This window comes from Amia ocellicauda, chromosome 10, assembly GCF_036373705.1.
Source record: "Amia ocellicauda isolate fAmiCal2 chromosome 10, fAmiCal2.hap1, whole genome shotgun sequence".
Taxonomy (NCBI): domain Eukaryota; kingdom Metazoa; phylum Chordata; class Actinopteri; order Amiiformes; family Amiidae; genus Amia; species Amia ocellicauda.
The window spans coordinates 21,437,208-21,452,821 of NC_089859.1; the positions used below are offsets into that span (position 1 = coordinate 21,437,208).

The 15,614-nt window shown below is 44.5% G+C and overlaps 1 protein-coding gene across 2 annotated transcripts in view; it reads left to right on the forward strand.

Annotated features, from left to right (window-relative positions):
- The first annotated feature begins 308 nt into the window (after nt 1–308).
- Nucleotides 309–15,614, forward strand: part of glcci1a (glucocorticoid induced 1a) — a 35,228-nt gene continuing 19,922 nt past the window's right edge. Inside the window, exons 1-2 of one of the 2 annotated variants that reach the window (XM_066715520.1) lie at nt 309–1,181; nt 11,481–11,632. In XM_066715520.1, coding sequence (XP_066571617.1) covers nt 770–1,181; nt 11,481–11,632 — 564 coding nt within the window. In that variant the 5' untranslated portion in view covers nt 309–769. The remainder of the gene's footprint in view (nt 1,182–11,480; nt 11,633–15,614) is intronic. The other variant, XM_066715521.1, reaches the window with a different exon arrangement.

Sequence of the window (15,614 nt, forward strand, 5' to 3'; positions counted from 1 at the left end):
TGCAGTCGTGTACGCTCTTAAACACTTCATTAAGCGTGCACTGATCCGCATCCCAAAGCTCATTTATGCTCCACATCCGTACTTTGTTATTAAATGGCCAAAGTATCAATACAGATTAATCCCAGCCAATCAGCGGCTGAGCCCGCAGCACCGCTGCCTCCTTACTCTCCGGCTCGGCCCGCTTACCATGTGGCCTGTCACTGCGGCCGCTTAGCCAATAGCCTGTCAACGAGAAGCACATGCCCCGCCTTCCGGAAACCTCAGTGAACCTATTGGCCACTTCTAGTGTCACTGTCCTCGGATCAGCCTATAGTCGGGCGTGCCGTGTGGACGAGCCACCAATCAGATCGTCACAGCCTATGATAGTGTCCCACCCCCTTGTGGCAGCGGCTGGGCGCAGCGGCGCAGCTGTCATTTGGAGTAAAGACGGGCAGAGGGAGGAGGGCTGCGCTGCGGACGGGAACACTGCCCGGCACTTCAACTCGAAACCTGCCCCCATTGACAGCGAGCACAGCGGGGGGACCCTGGCAGAGATGACGTGCGGGGTTGGGGCAGTGCGGACGCGCTCGCCACCTCTATGAATGTGCCAAAGAAGAAGGAAAAAAACAAGCCGCTGGCCCTTTAACTGTTGTTGATACACGCACACCTCTAACTCCAGCCCGTCCAGGGGAAGTTTCGATGCCCCCCCGCCGGCCCTCGGGTTCATCATCCTCCGGGCCCTGAGTGAGATCTGCCCACTGTGTCCCTCAAGGGGGGGACAGTACACATCATGTCCGCATCCACAACCAACCCGTCGCACCATCATCAGCAGCAGCAGCAGCAGCAGCAGAGGATGAGGCGCAGCAATGCGGGCTCTCCCACCTCGGCCCCCGCCGCCGCCGGCAGCGTCAGCAGCGTCAACAGCCGGCTGCAGCCCATCCGGGCCACCGTCCCCTACCAGCTCCTGCGCGGCAGCCAACCCAGCCCGACCCGCTCGCCATCGTCCTTCTCGGTTGGCAGCAACACGGGACCCACGTCGTCCGCCTCGTCGCGCTGCCCGAGCCCTCCCAGCCCGACCCAGTTGCTGGCCGCCCCCGGGGGAAGCGCCGCCGCGGAAGGGAGGCTCTCGGTCGGGAGGCAGAGACGGTCCCCAGACAGCAGGAGCTCCCCAGAGAGGAGCCCCAACTCGCCCGTCTACAGAGGTACCGTGCACCGCTTGATTTGTCGTTGTATGCGTGTTTTTTTTTAAGTCAATTTAAATAAATAAAGGTGGTAGGGAGGAATGGTGGCCACATTAAACGCCACTCCGTGCCGCTGAGCACCTGGTCTGTCGTGCCAGCTGCGCCTAATTGGTTTTGTGCGTTAATTGCGCGCAGGTGAATTGGACTGGATGCCTACGGTGTCCGCCCGGGGCCATTCGCGTTTTATGGTCTCTGCGGCGGTCCTGCGCAGCTGTCTGATGGGGATGAGACTCGGAGCCGGCGACCTTGCCGTGCAGTATTGATCCCCGTAAAGGATACAGCAGCGTCTGCTTCTCAGAGCTGATACAGTTTCGCTTCATATAAAGGCTACCTCTCTCTCTGTTTGCAACCCTACGATCCCGGGGCTGCACTCCGTCCCTGGGCATCAGTTGCCCGGTGTTAGTAGCAGGAAGCGGATTGTGGATGTGAGCTCATCCCGGGTTGCCAGCTTTGCTCTGCTCTTCTCGGGCTGAACCATAGAGAGGGAGAGCAGGAGAAGATGGGTTTACCTGAGGCCTGGCCTAGCATCCTCCCCCACAGCTCACAGGACAACCCAACCAAGGAAACTTATATTTGTATTATTGATTACTGCAATATTATCCAGTCTGTCTAAATGCAATTGTATTTACCCCATGCATTGTGAGATAGGAGTGTTTCACAGTCGCATGGAATTATAAATTAACTAAACTGATGTATCATAGATTGTCAGATGTGTTATGCATGTCAGGGAGATATTGACCAAGGTGGGCATCCTAAAATCATCTTAGTGGAAGATTATGCCCATGAACTAGTGTCAAGAACAGCAGCATGACTGGGAGGTGTTTTGAGAGATTTTTCACAATGAGAATAGTGCCCCCCCCTGCACACAAACACAATAATGAATGAATATAATGAACAGTTAATGTATGATTAAAACCCGATGGCTGTGCTTGTACAGTACATTACTGTTTGGAGCTTGTAGCAATATATCACACCGGGCTTTAATTTACTGGAGAGCAGCTGGACACCGACCTCTGGACGCTGCTGTGAATGAACGGCTTTCCACTAATGTGAATGTAGTCCAAAATGTTTGCTATTGTGAAAAAAGGGTATTATGAGTGACCAGTAACAGACTGGACCCTTTTGGATCGGGATCGGGACCTCATTCTTCACTGACAGCTGTGAAATCTGTGTGGGGGCGTGGGGGGTGCAGGGATGACCCATACCACATTGTTCTGATCTCGGACTCTGAACCCCGTTTTCGCATTGCGACATTTTTGTATGTTGGAGATGCTCCTGCGTCAGTGCGACGCGGCTGCGCAGGCGTAGGTATTTCTTCCCCCTCTTTCCCCAAAGACTCAACAGGAATGTAGGGATACTGTGGGAGGTGTGGACCGAAATATGCCCTTCTGTGACAATGACATGCCTAGCATTCTTCGGTGTGGCCCGTGACCTCTGCCTCATTGAGCCACTTGGGGACATGGTCCATTCGTGGCCAGATATGAGTGACCCCGAAGCCCCTCCAGGAGCAGGTTTGTAAAGGCGAAGTCGGGGCGGATGGTTGGAAGGAACCATACTGCACGAACGAACTGAACAGAAGCTGTTTTTAAATTCGGCACAGATAAGCGTACGTTCTTGGCACAGCCCTCGTGGTTTTGGCTTTTAAACTTAAGAAATGTATGTGCTCTGATTCTGTTCTATGAGGTAGATAGGTTGCATTTATCTCCGTGTACCCCTAGGGAATTAGCGAAAACAAAACTGTTTTATTCTTGGACAGGTGGCAAGGTTTTCAAATGTTGTTTTAATGTGAAACGAGTCTGATTGAGATGCTGCATTCCTGACCCCACACAGTGGACCAGGCAGGGTTGTGTAGGATGTGAACTCCAGGGTCAACCCTGTAAAGCTGGAATGTCACTGTGACATCCGTGGTGCTCAAATGCCACAATAATCCCCATATGCCATTGTAATTTAGGATTCCTGCACCCCTAGATAAACGGATCTGGCGGGATTTGCGGGGGGGGGGGGGGAATTTAAATGTTCCCATATCAAGTTCAATTTGGTGTTGTTATTAACATACTTGAATGTTTTCTGATGCCTATGCACCATCGGCTGTAAACAAAATCGATTTAAAATAAAACCACACAAGAATAAAACGATGCTATATTAATTAATACAAGATACTGTAAAACTCCATTTAGGTTCTAATTAGTATTTAAGCCATGCAGACGTTTTAATTACTTTGTTTTATTCAGAGTACTTGTACATATTGTTTACATACATTAAAGCATTCGGAAGTACAGCTTTGTTAGAATTGATGTGTATTTCAGTAGGTTTTCTAGTGCAAATAAACATGAATGTCAAATGATGCTCGTTTATGTGCGGTGCACCGTTGATAACTGGACACTGTGAAATGTGTCCCAGGTCTGCATCATGATTTGATTTACACTCTGCTCCAGGGTTCGAGGGCTTTGGGACAAGATGCTTTTCATCTGTCTTTCTCTGATGCCTCGTTAAATGTCTTGGGACAGCGAGTGAAATCGGAGATCACCGCGAAAATGTGACGGGCTGCTTTTGACATGTTCGATTTGTATTTGATAGTTTGTTCATCCTAGAGAAAGACATCCCCTGAGGTGGAATATATGCAGCCTATTTTAATCAGTATAATATATAATGAAATGCAGTTAATTTAACGCAGACATGGATGCTACAAATTTAAAAAGCAGTTGTGTTCTAAAAATGTAGAGCGATAGTCATTAAAACTTGGGTAAATCTGGGGGACCAAAACCAGACGGCATTTACAGAACTGCACGGTCTCATCCGGTTTGTTTCGGTGTTTGGATTAAGTTCCAGTAAATGTATAAAATAATCCTTCACTTCAACACCACAGCGGTTTAACAGCATTAGGCGAATGTGTCGGCCTGATCATATTAGTGATGCTTATTGGAGATTGTGACGATCAGTTCTGCTGGCTTCGCAGCTGCTTCATTAACTTTAACGGCCACCTTAAGATGATTAGGGGCCTTTTGCCGAATATGCAGGATACCTTACCTTAAATATGAATTAATGTATTGAGGTCGTTGCTTGTTTGTAATTCAGTAATCGAGTCAATTCACCCAGAATTAAAGTGATTTAAGGTTTATTTTGCGGCCAACTTTCCTACCAGCACGCTGTCCTGCTCACAGGATCGCTTTTGATCACAGTACGCTTTTGACATATGATTAGTGTCCTTGCAGTCCAGATGTTGGCAGATCCTCCGTTGGCATTCTTTTTAGGATGCGATGGTGCTTCCTGTGGCCTTCTGATTGGTTCAGCCTCTTCTCTGTGAAGGAGGTCTGTCTACTCTTGAGTGGACCCCCCAGCTCCTCAGGGTAGCTGGTGAAGTTGTCATCTTATATCCCTGGATTAAGACCTGGATATTAGGCCCCTATCTATCTATCTATCTATCCGTCCTTTGTCGTTTGGCCATAGACTTGACTGTGTACTTCGGACTGTTATCCTGGTAGAAGGTATATTTGCCTCCTGGCTTGAGCTTGTCTAGACGGTACTATTTTGTTTGGGGGCTAAACTACCCAGTGATCTTTGGAATCTGTACATTTGGATTCTGTACTTTCAGTTCGTAGTTGTTTAAGCGATTATTCTGCCCACTTTTTGCGTACCAGGTTGAGCTGGGGAGGAGTGGCAGGGTCGTGTGTCGGAGTTGTCGGTTTCACAGGATGGACTAGGAGCACATGGGACTTTTGGAGAACAGAACATATTATTTGTACGTTTTAATCTGAGAATATGATGATTGATAACAATTGCTCAAGCAGTGGTGCTGTGGTTTCTGTTTTCTGTTAATTGTAACCAGTGCCCCTTCTGTAGTGTTCATTATTTTTATCATAGAGGAAGTGGAATTGGAAGTGGAAGAAGAAACCGAAAGGTAAAAAAAAATAAAAACAGGGACTGGTCATTCACTTAGAGAGCCGATCATAAATACTAAGAGGGCATCCAGTAATTACTTAATATCGTAAATCCACTCTTATCAACTGTGAGTAAACATGGCTGTCTTCATCATTTCATTTCCATGTGAACATTCAGAGCAGTTCTGACGACACTGAAGTCATTAGTTTATATCCCTTCCCCAGTTGATGACTTCAGTTATAAAGAATTATTTGTGTTTCCTATGGTTTTGCATTTCCAGAGTCTGATGAGTCTGTTCATGATCTCTCCTCGCAGGAAGGTATATTTTATAACCTCATTAAAGTGTGAAACTAAACAACCCTAATCTAATGCACTAAAGAGTCATTATCATTTGCAGTTTTTAATTCTTATTGTGGAGACAAACTGAAGTCCCACAACTGATACAGTTAGAGACACATTAAATACCAGGCTGAGTGTCGTATCGAAGGCTGATGTGTGAATGGATGTATTTTGATCTGTACCTGTGGTCAAAAAAATATATTACGGTTTCATGAGAGGCAAGATCTTAACAATGATTTTTTTCAGCAATTATTGATTTAGAGCCGGGATCAGAACACAACTGGCGTACATAATCAGTGATGCCATTAGGAAGACTTGCCCTCAGCGATCTGGCGGATTTCCTGCCATCCATGTGTCTCCGCTTTATAAACTGTGGGATGCTTGTGAGGAAGAACCTGGGAGAGAAAAAGCATCTTTAATGATTCAATGTTCTTCTGTATGTGGAACCTAAACTCAGTCAGTTTTGTAACGATTGTAAGTCTCCCTGGATAAGGTTGTCTGGTAAGAAGGAAATCTGCACCAGCACAACTTACACAATCAATACTATGTTTTTTCTAGCATACTGTAGCCTGTACTCTCTTTAATGTTTTGTACAGTTGTATGTATTGCTTGTTTCCACATAGCAGAGTTAATTCTTGTTATCTCTGTGGTGTAGCTATGTCAGTTTGTACCCAAAGGCCACATGACACCGCCTGGATGAATAGTGGCATTTCTGTGTTTTGCTCTTTAGTGCAGCCTGATATTTTTTGACCAGATGTTCAATATTCTGGAGTAGCCGAGTATTGCGATTATGTATTCCTATAATGTCTGTCGTAAGTGTGCTGTGCTGCAGTATTCATTAACATGCTCAGAAGCAGGCCTGGTAATCGCTGATTAATTAAGATGTGCTGGATGGAAATCGTATATTTCCCTGTTTGCTTTACAGCGCCAGTTCAGAGTTAGAAACTGAATAAATGTAGTCGGTTTCCCTGCTGGGGGGAAAGGGTGAACAGTGGGGTTTTCTCTTCACCTGGATTTCAGATCTGGCAGCTCTTAGGCCATTTTGTATTTCCTGCCATCTAGCTGAGCATCAGTGGCCGATGGTTATTTGCATTTTAAACAATTCGCTGCTTACAAAAGGTTCTGCAGCATTTCTCCTGGTAATCTGCAAGTGAATGAAATGCACTGCTATAGATAAATGGTTTTGTTTTCATTGAAAGGTGTGTAGATGGATTTTGAGTAGGCTTAGTGCGAGAGAGATGGCAGCGGCTGCAATTTTAAAGTGTTTTCCAGGAAAAGAAAATGTTTTCTTTGTTCAGTATATATTTCACCTGTGTATCATTTAAGTTTTCTTTGCAGAAGAGAAATCTGTGACTTTGAATAATCCAAATTACCATTTAATCATTGATTTGTTCTCCTTATTTGAGTGGGTCTGTTTAAAAAGACTGTAATAATACTAAAAATAATACTTTTACAAACATCCAGATAGTGAACATTAATTTATTTCATTTTGAAATTGAGTTAATCTCAATTTAAACACTTTGTTTTTGTTAAGAGTTATGAAATAAGAATGATATATTGTTTTTCTTGCCACATCTAATTTTGCAAGATTTCCTGCCGTGTTAAACAGCCAAGGGATTTTCTCTGAGACAAAAGGGAATTTCAGCCTGTGAGACAAATGTAAACAACTTGCATATTTTGGTTGCATTTCCTATCTGCAAATTATGTTCCTGAAACATCTATAGGTATCTGCCTTGCTATTGATCCTGTGAGTATTGATCCAGGCAGATAGTGTTCCCACCCAGGCCCTACTTGCCTTAAGGCCTATTTGTCTGGTGGTTAGTATAGTGTGATACGTTATTCTGAAACCAGAGACACTCTTACTGCGCTGGTTTCAGCTAGTGACAGAAGACGCTGTTTTGCTGACAGAACTGTGTTTCTGAGGTGTCTGTGCCGAGCGTCTGAGAGCATTAATGGATTTGACCACCGCGTGCCGACGGTGCCATTTCAGCTGCAGGAACAGAGCTGAAAAGAAACAGTTTTGGATCCCGACTCTCTTGGCCCATAGGAAGGTATGTTGGCAACCCGTCACAGCAGTCTACTGTACCGCCGAGTTCTCAACCGTCTGCTCTTGGCACCGGCGCGCGGTGGACGCGGACCAACTGTTTCCATCTGCGCTGATTCAGAGATTCAGGCGAATTCGAAGACCGAGTGCCGTACTGACGAGGTGCACAAAATCTGCTGCTCTCCTTCTGTTTCTCGATAAATATTCCATCTCTGCTGTAGCTGATGAGAAACAATCAAGAGATTACAGTTGGTATGTTTTTTTGCAGGTCACAGAAAATGCCGAACCATATTGTTTTAATGTAGACTCGCTTTCTCAGCCAAAGTCTAATGCACCGATATGGTAAACGCTTCCAATGCACCTTTGTAGAAGTTCAGTCTTGAATTATAATGTTCTTCAGTTTTGGTTTGATTTTGTACGCATTTTGGCATTCACCGAGGATCTTCCACGTGAAAAACAGTGTCTTCTAGAGCAGTTAACACACAGACAATAGAAAGAACAGGGTATTCAAAAGACTTAAAATGATAAGTGTTTTTAAGGAGCAGGTGTCTACTGCACATGTTTGAGTCTCCTGCTTTAGCGCTTCACTTTATTTTGTTTTTCAAGCTCTGTCTTCCATGTTTTTGATTATTATTTGTTTGTATAACCCTATACACACAATTAGAGCAAAATAAATAGACTGTTTCTCACATGCTGTATTTGTTGGTTTGTTTTGGAGATTCAGGTGATGAATGGCATCCTATATTTTCCATGCTGGTTCGCCTTGCTCTCCGTAAGTCACTTTGCATTTTCCGAGACATGGGACCAGAACACTTCAAGAAAGCGAGTTTGTGGTTTTGAAGATTTAATCTGTCGAGCCACTGCCAGATGTAGTTCACAAGATTGTTTTTCAGGATGTCATGTCAAAAAAAAAAAAAAACACCCTTTACAAGAAAGGCAGACTGGAGTTAACCCTTGGGTAAGCAGTGGAACTGGCAGTCACAAGAATGACACACGCATGGCGCTGGCATGGGAGTCCTTCATTGAATAAAGAGTTGATCATATGTTCTGTTGGGTTAATTTGCATGTGTCTCGCATCCATAGATCTGTCAAATGTTTACGTGCTTTAATTAAGAGACCCTTTGCATGAAGGAAATAATTAGCCAGAGTATTTTCTGAGACTTTTGCAACTAATTCTACTTGGGATCAGCCGAGGGATTAGAGCAAACCTCCGAGTTCCTTGAAGTGTTTGTTGGTGTTGTTGATTCGGGGTCAGAGGTCGGCTAATTCCTGTACGCTGTGCATATTTGTAGAGCTGTTCTCCGTTACGGCTTTCATAGCCGCCTCTGCAGGAGTGGAGGAGATCTGGAGCCGAGAGCTCAAAGCTGCTTCGCTGTGCTGATTGTGTATTTATGTAATGTGTGTGTATTGACTGCAGGTCAGGGTTTGGGATGGACGAGGACTTGTGGCATCAATCCATAGAGTATTCGTGCTCTGTTGTGTAATAGTTAGGTTAGTTTGTTAAATAAAGTTAGCAATGATTTCCCGTGTGTGTCAGACCTCATTCTCAGTTCTTACTTATCGAATTATTTTTATTTATGCATTTAAAATTGGCTCTGTATGTTGCTGAACATTTCTTTCCAATGAGTTTTTTTTTTTTTTTTTTTTTTTTTTTTTTTCCTCTACAGCACATAGACCTAAATTATTACCATTAGTCATTGTTTGATGCTTTTATCCAAAGTAACTTAACATGGGAACCCCTTTGAGCAGGTAGGTTTGTACTGAGGAAATCTGCTCTACTGTTTCACCTAAGATCTGAACACAGGCCTCCACTTATAAGTCCAGAGCCTCTGCTCCACTCATGAGCAGAAAGCTTGAATTGAAACCTAAAAAAATAAAAACAGTCTAGTCTCGCAGTACCACCCGTTAGCTCTCTGATTGGCCCGTGAAAGGTCCGGTTTGTGTGCCAGGATTACAAGATATTTCCCCCCCGGCATGGCGGTCTTCCTCTGTTCCGGCTCGCGCTGCACTAATGAGGTGTTTTTCTTCACCTAGCTAAAACCTAAAGCACTGCTTATGCATAAATGGCTTTACTGTAACACAAAGCAATTGAAAGTGCTTTAGATTTAATGGCGGTTGGGTGCAGCTGGGATGTGAAACTGTGTACAGTGTATATATATACGTTTTCTGTTTTCAGTTTTTCTGTGGATCCCGTCTGCATTACTGGCCAGCAAACCCCTTTCCTTGGGGAAAAAGGAAATAAATAAGTGGTCTGGTGGATTGCCAGGGCTTCATGGGAGTGTTTTTTCTGTTGCATGCATGAATTTGTGTCCTTGTTTTTTTTCTTCTGGGCATATTTTAAGGAACACGCTAGTCATAATTGTAATATCCACTGCTATACGCACTTCCATTTTTATATTATGTTTGTTATTTGTTGTTACTGTTGGGCTTGTACACTTGACTGGTCTGAAATGCTCCTCCGTCGGTCTCTATTATGGTTACTCGTCCTCAGCTGTGTGCTCAAGGTGTGCAGAGGAGGAGACGTCAGCCATCTCCTGGCACCCAGCCCTGCTTTGTTTGCGATTACAGTCCAGTGCCTAGAAACCCATCCTGTTTGGTCAACCGTGGCAGGCGGCCTTTTATTCGAAGGGCCAATTTCGCTGGGACTGTCGTAAGATTAAGCCCATCTCTAGAATTACGACTGACGGCCCATTCTTACAAAATTATGTAGGCCCTCTGAGTGAAAACGCCTCTCTGTGGCATACAGTTGCCTTTGTCTAAGATGTGTTTTCACTGGGAATATGTCATTCTGAGGACACACACATTCCCTTGAGCCGCTGTGGCTATTTCTGTTCTACTGTGCTCTAATTAGAAATCTTGCTTCAGTGTCAAATGATGATTTGCTCTGGACTGGGCGATACTACAGTGCTTTATCCTCACTGAGGTGATTGTGCATTATGACTAGGGTGCCACATGCAAGTCTAAATGGAGCCACACAATAGTGTGGTATTAGAATTTGCCGTATACACATGTCCTGCTGGTTGAGAGGAAAAACTGGAAGATGTTCTGCTCAGAAATGTTGAATGGGACACCTGGAGGGGCGATTTACTCTCGCTACGAAGATCTAAGAAGCAGAGGTACAAAATATTTTTGGATGCATGTCTCAGAACTTGGAAATAAAGAAATCTGTTGAATCTGTCCCTTGATGAGAGAGACAATCTTTGATTCATACGTTGCTGTGTTCGATGGTCGTAAAAAGCTGTCACTGGGCACTTAGGAGATGCATGTTGTAGACTTAAAATCATTCACAGATTTATAATGATTCACAAACCGCCTCAGTTTATAGATTTTATTAGTCTTGTGCCAATCCCCCCGTGTGTTAATGACAGGTTAGTCAGAGGTGTGTGAGCGAGGGGGTGGAGGGGTGCAGGTCATAAGGACAGCTGCAGAAGAGCCCAGAGACCAAAGCGTTGGAGAACCAGTGCCTTCTTCCCATTTCCCGCTGCGTAATTATTTTCATACTTCTGGGTGTTGTAAGTTTCCTGCTGCACGAGATATTAAAAAAAAAAAAGGAAACGAAACTCAATACACAGGCTAGATGTGCTAATTCAATAACAGTGCCATTACTGAGGCCAGGCTGCTGTTTTCAGAGCCTCCTCCTCTTGCCACTGAAGGGGCTGTTGAAAGATCTCGTTGGCACTGGGGGACGTGGGTTCAAACCTCGTCCTGGTCTTATTTGAGGGCTGTTGTCCGGCAGCACCTTGGGGGAAATGGCTGATGTCTGGGGAGCCAATAAGAGGCTGCCGTTGAGATTTATAAGGGCAGACGTAGCTGCTGTTTGATCTATTTTAAGTCCGTCTGCGATCCAGACGAGCTCGGTCCCTGTTAAGGTAACAGAGTGAGTGGGGAGGCAGCATGGGGGGGTGTTTGTAAGTAAGCAGAGGGACGGAAGAGCCTCTCAGTCCATGTGTGATGCTATCTCTGCGCTTCAACTGTGTTTCCCCCCCTCGTTTCCACAGTTGAGAGAGCGAAGTCGCAGCAGATCCGGACAGCCAACACCATCCGACGGACCTCCTCCCTGGACACGATCACGGGGCCCTACCTCACCGGACAGTGGCCCCGGGACCCCCACGTGCACTACCCCTCCTGCATGAAAGACAAATCCACGCAGGTAACCTCCGACCCCCACAGCACACCGCCACACTCGCCCCCACTGAGACCCCGCGACCGTGTGTGTAAGGAATGTCAACCTCGGACTGAATCGGGTTGATTGACGGTTCGGCCGCTGATAATCGCTGACAAAATGGTTGTGTGTCTCCGTTTGTGGACGTGGTTTGTTTCCCAGGCAGCGTCTGCTGTCTCTCCTGTCTGGCGAGTGATTGTTTTTACTTCCCTGGAAATAGTTCTTTGTTCTGTGAAATGTTTTTTTTTATACTTTGATAAATAAATGTAGTTCTGATTGCGTTTATGCAAAACCACAAAGACAGGTCAGAGAGCCTGACTGTATGTATATAAAACCTATGAAAACATATTCCTCCGCATGGGTGTAGCAAGATACTCCTCGACACACAGAACATAGGGGGTGGGGGGGCACTGAATACCCAGCTTAAGATTAAATGAACAAAAAGACTGCCCAGCCTTTCTCTGTGTTTGAAATGATCAAAGTTGAGAGAACGTTTTCCACAGTGAAAAGGTAACGGACCCCTGAGGACAGACCCCCGAACACGCCTTGTTCTCCTCCACCGCCTCGACACCTGCCTGTCTTTGTGCGCTCAGCAGACGCGCCCGTGGGGGAGAGCTGTGGAGACGGGCGTCTGGGACGCCATGCTGTCCGTGGGTTTGCGTGTCCGTTGCTTTCAATAACAACACTCTGGGCGTCGGGAGTAAATGAATGATTACTGTAAATATTAATTGGCGCTTTCACAGTTTTACTTGTTCAATAAACAGTAAAGCGAAAGGGCGGCGGTGTTGTGAGAACCTCGGCTTCATGATATTCATACGACGATAGACAGGGAAACGGTCTGAACGCTGATATCTGTGGTACCGCATGTCTTCCAGTGTGCGCCATGCTATCGAACACACGTAGAAATAAGTAATCGATGACGTGAGTTCGGATACAACAATGGTTCGCCTGTGTTTGAGTCCATACTGTAACTGTCACTTCATGTTGTCATTATCAACACACGTAGTCACAGCTGCTCTCGTGATGGAAAATAATTACAATATTTCCCAACAGATAATGTGGAGGAACTCCTCGAAGAGCTTTATTGACAGCCCCACTCTGTTCCTCTTTCATAAAGCCAGAGAGAGAGTATAGTTAAACATGTTTCAAGGCTTGGCTAATAATACAACTAGTTAGGCAATGACCTGTTTTGTTTTTTAAAGATCTCCACATTGGAAATTAGAATTTTTAAGGGTTGTTGTTGGTTGTTGTTCTGAGTTAAGAATCTTTTGTGATTTTAAAAGCAATTTAAGAGCAGCTCAGAATCACGGACTGTGTATTTACACATCGCTGTTACTTAACTTTCATATACGTGTGTTAATAAGAGTGCACGGGATGTGAACGTGAAACAGTTTTATTACTTAATCCGATTCTCCAGACATCACCTTCAGTACAATTGATACTCTGCCGCATAAATGTCACAGTTCCTCAATGCACGCATAAACCGAAACTGCGTAGGCTGCGATACTGTCCAGAAAACCTCAGAGTGAGCGCAGTTCACCGTGCATCTCCATTCATCCCCGTGTGGTTTTGGGATATCTTTCACATCTAAAGCTGGAGGACGGTTTTGCACAGTTTCGACTCAAGTGTCAGTATGGCTTTTGGTGTTTTTTCGTAGGTAGGAAAGGCACTTCAAAGCATAGAATTGATTTAGACTCCCCATGTTTCTCTGACGTGCTGATGTGGTCCCACATCTGCCTGCGTTTAGGGGTCGGACAAGGAAATCCCCTTCAGCTTTGTGTAATGAGTTCCAGAGGACCGACGCATCCCAAGGCAAGCTGTGGAGCCTAGAAGTTTCTATGAAGGGTTAAAATGAATAGTTTCTTAAAGAACATACAGACCTGTACCCCCCTCCACTCTCCTTGCATCGAGGAGCTTGTTAGAATTGTATCTGAAGAGAAAGTAGATCATGCAAGAAACAAAAACGCTTCACACACAATCTCCAATCGTCTGTGGCACTCCAGGTTTTACGCAACATTTTACACGGTCAGCTCTGTGTTCAGGTCATGTGGTGAACCGCACTGAACACATGATCTGTACACATTTTCTCATACTTCATAGACTTTATATATTTTGTGTTTTGTTTTTATGGCCGGTGTGTTTGTCGACTGGACTATAGAGAAAGCATTGCTTGGAAGGAGTTGTGTGTGCCGCCTGATACCGATATTTGAGGGCTAGTTTTCCAAAAAAACTACAGTTAAAGTTATCTTTTTCCTGTCACCTCACGCTCTTAACATGGTCAAAAAAATGGATAAATAAATAGTTACATCAGTATTTCGAGGTCGAGTTTTTATTTTATTTCTCGCTTGTGATATGGGTATTTATAGTCTGCAGATAAAAGATGGTATGTGTCGATTGTGTGTTAATTATCTTCACGCACCCTTGCGATCAGATAAGCGGAGGAAGTAGGTTTCTCACCCTCCTTTTTAATATCTAATAAATAACTTTTTCAGTTTGACAGCTGCAGCTCGTTTTCCTGGTTGTGTAGCTGAGCAAGCCGTCATCTGCTATCAGTTGCGGCTTTGTGTTTGCCGTGTCAAGGACTCTGTTTCAGCGAAGGCCAATTCTGTATCTCCTCGTGCTGCCAATCAGCAAAATATCGCTTGCACTACTGTACCCTGGCAGTGTGTGAAAGGCGTTCTCGGTGTAATTATAGACTGGGTGTTTTTTTTTTTTTCTCCCCTCAGTCTCCGAAAATACATTTCAAAAACACAGCTCTTTTCTGAGGCCGAACGTTGTGATATGTAAAGCATCGGTGTTTCGTTAGAGGCCCACAGCTTTTCCGATTTGAATTTGCCCGTGTTGTCGTACCGGAGGCAGCCATAGTAACTAACGTGTGGTGTGGCGTGGTGCGGTGAAAACAGTCCAAACCGGTCCCACCAGTTAGTTTAGGCCGTGTGTGAGAGTAGGTCTATTTACTGTGTTTTGTCATGTAGTTTTGTAGAAAATTGATTCCCTTGCTTTTGTGTTTGAAAGCAGTGCAATGAATTTGAAACAAAGGTCATCATTTGATGAGGAAACACCCCATGTGATTGGACACTATTTAGGCTAGTGATGTCTTTCTTAGTTTGACTGAAATGCACAGAGGAGAGACTTTTGCATGAGTTTGATCACTGGCTTGGGGTGTTTCCCCCTCAGACATTGTGTGTATTTGATTTAAAAACAGGAAATGAATGCAGAAAACTTGGCGTTCGGTTTGGAAGTAGTCACAAACCAGTTATTGTTTTTAATTTGTGTGTAGGCCACGAAATAATAAAGTTCTCTATATTGTTTCACCGGGGATTACCCTATATAATGAGTCGGTCAGTTTGTTTTCTTTGTCTGTTGGGCGTAAGAGACTCTCTCAATATTGTCATAAGTCAATTGATACAGAACCGTGATACGATCTGAGATCTTATCAGAAGTCTGTCTTCGTTGTAGGATGTGTGTAGAGAGAAGTAATTGTATAACCTGCTGGCAACGGGTTTGTTTATGCGTTACAGGATCTGGTTTCAGCTTTTGCTTTTGTTGCTTTTTGTACTGAGGAACTGTTGTGTAATTATTCCAGCCTTGTGTTTTTGCATTCCGTGGAGGGTTGTTAGCTCTGAGCAACACACAGATACATTGTGGAGTTTCTTGAACGGAGTTTAAAATTGGTTTTATTGGGTGTGATGTTACATGGTTTGTTTCATGTAAATATTATGCAATAAGTTTCATTGTCTTTCAGAAAACAATCTCCACAAGTGTTTTTAGTGTGACGTTTCATTGTTATTTTTGTACTAATATAGGTAATTTGGGCCATTTGTGCTGCTGAAGGTCAATTTGTATCTGTCAAATTGCATCACGTATTATTGATGCAACCACAAGCATCCTGTTGTGCAGAGTGCATTCAACACCTTCTTTGTCTAAGAAGAGCTTTCGTGCAATCAATTCCCTTTACTCTACTGTTTAT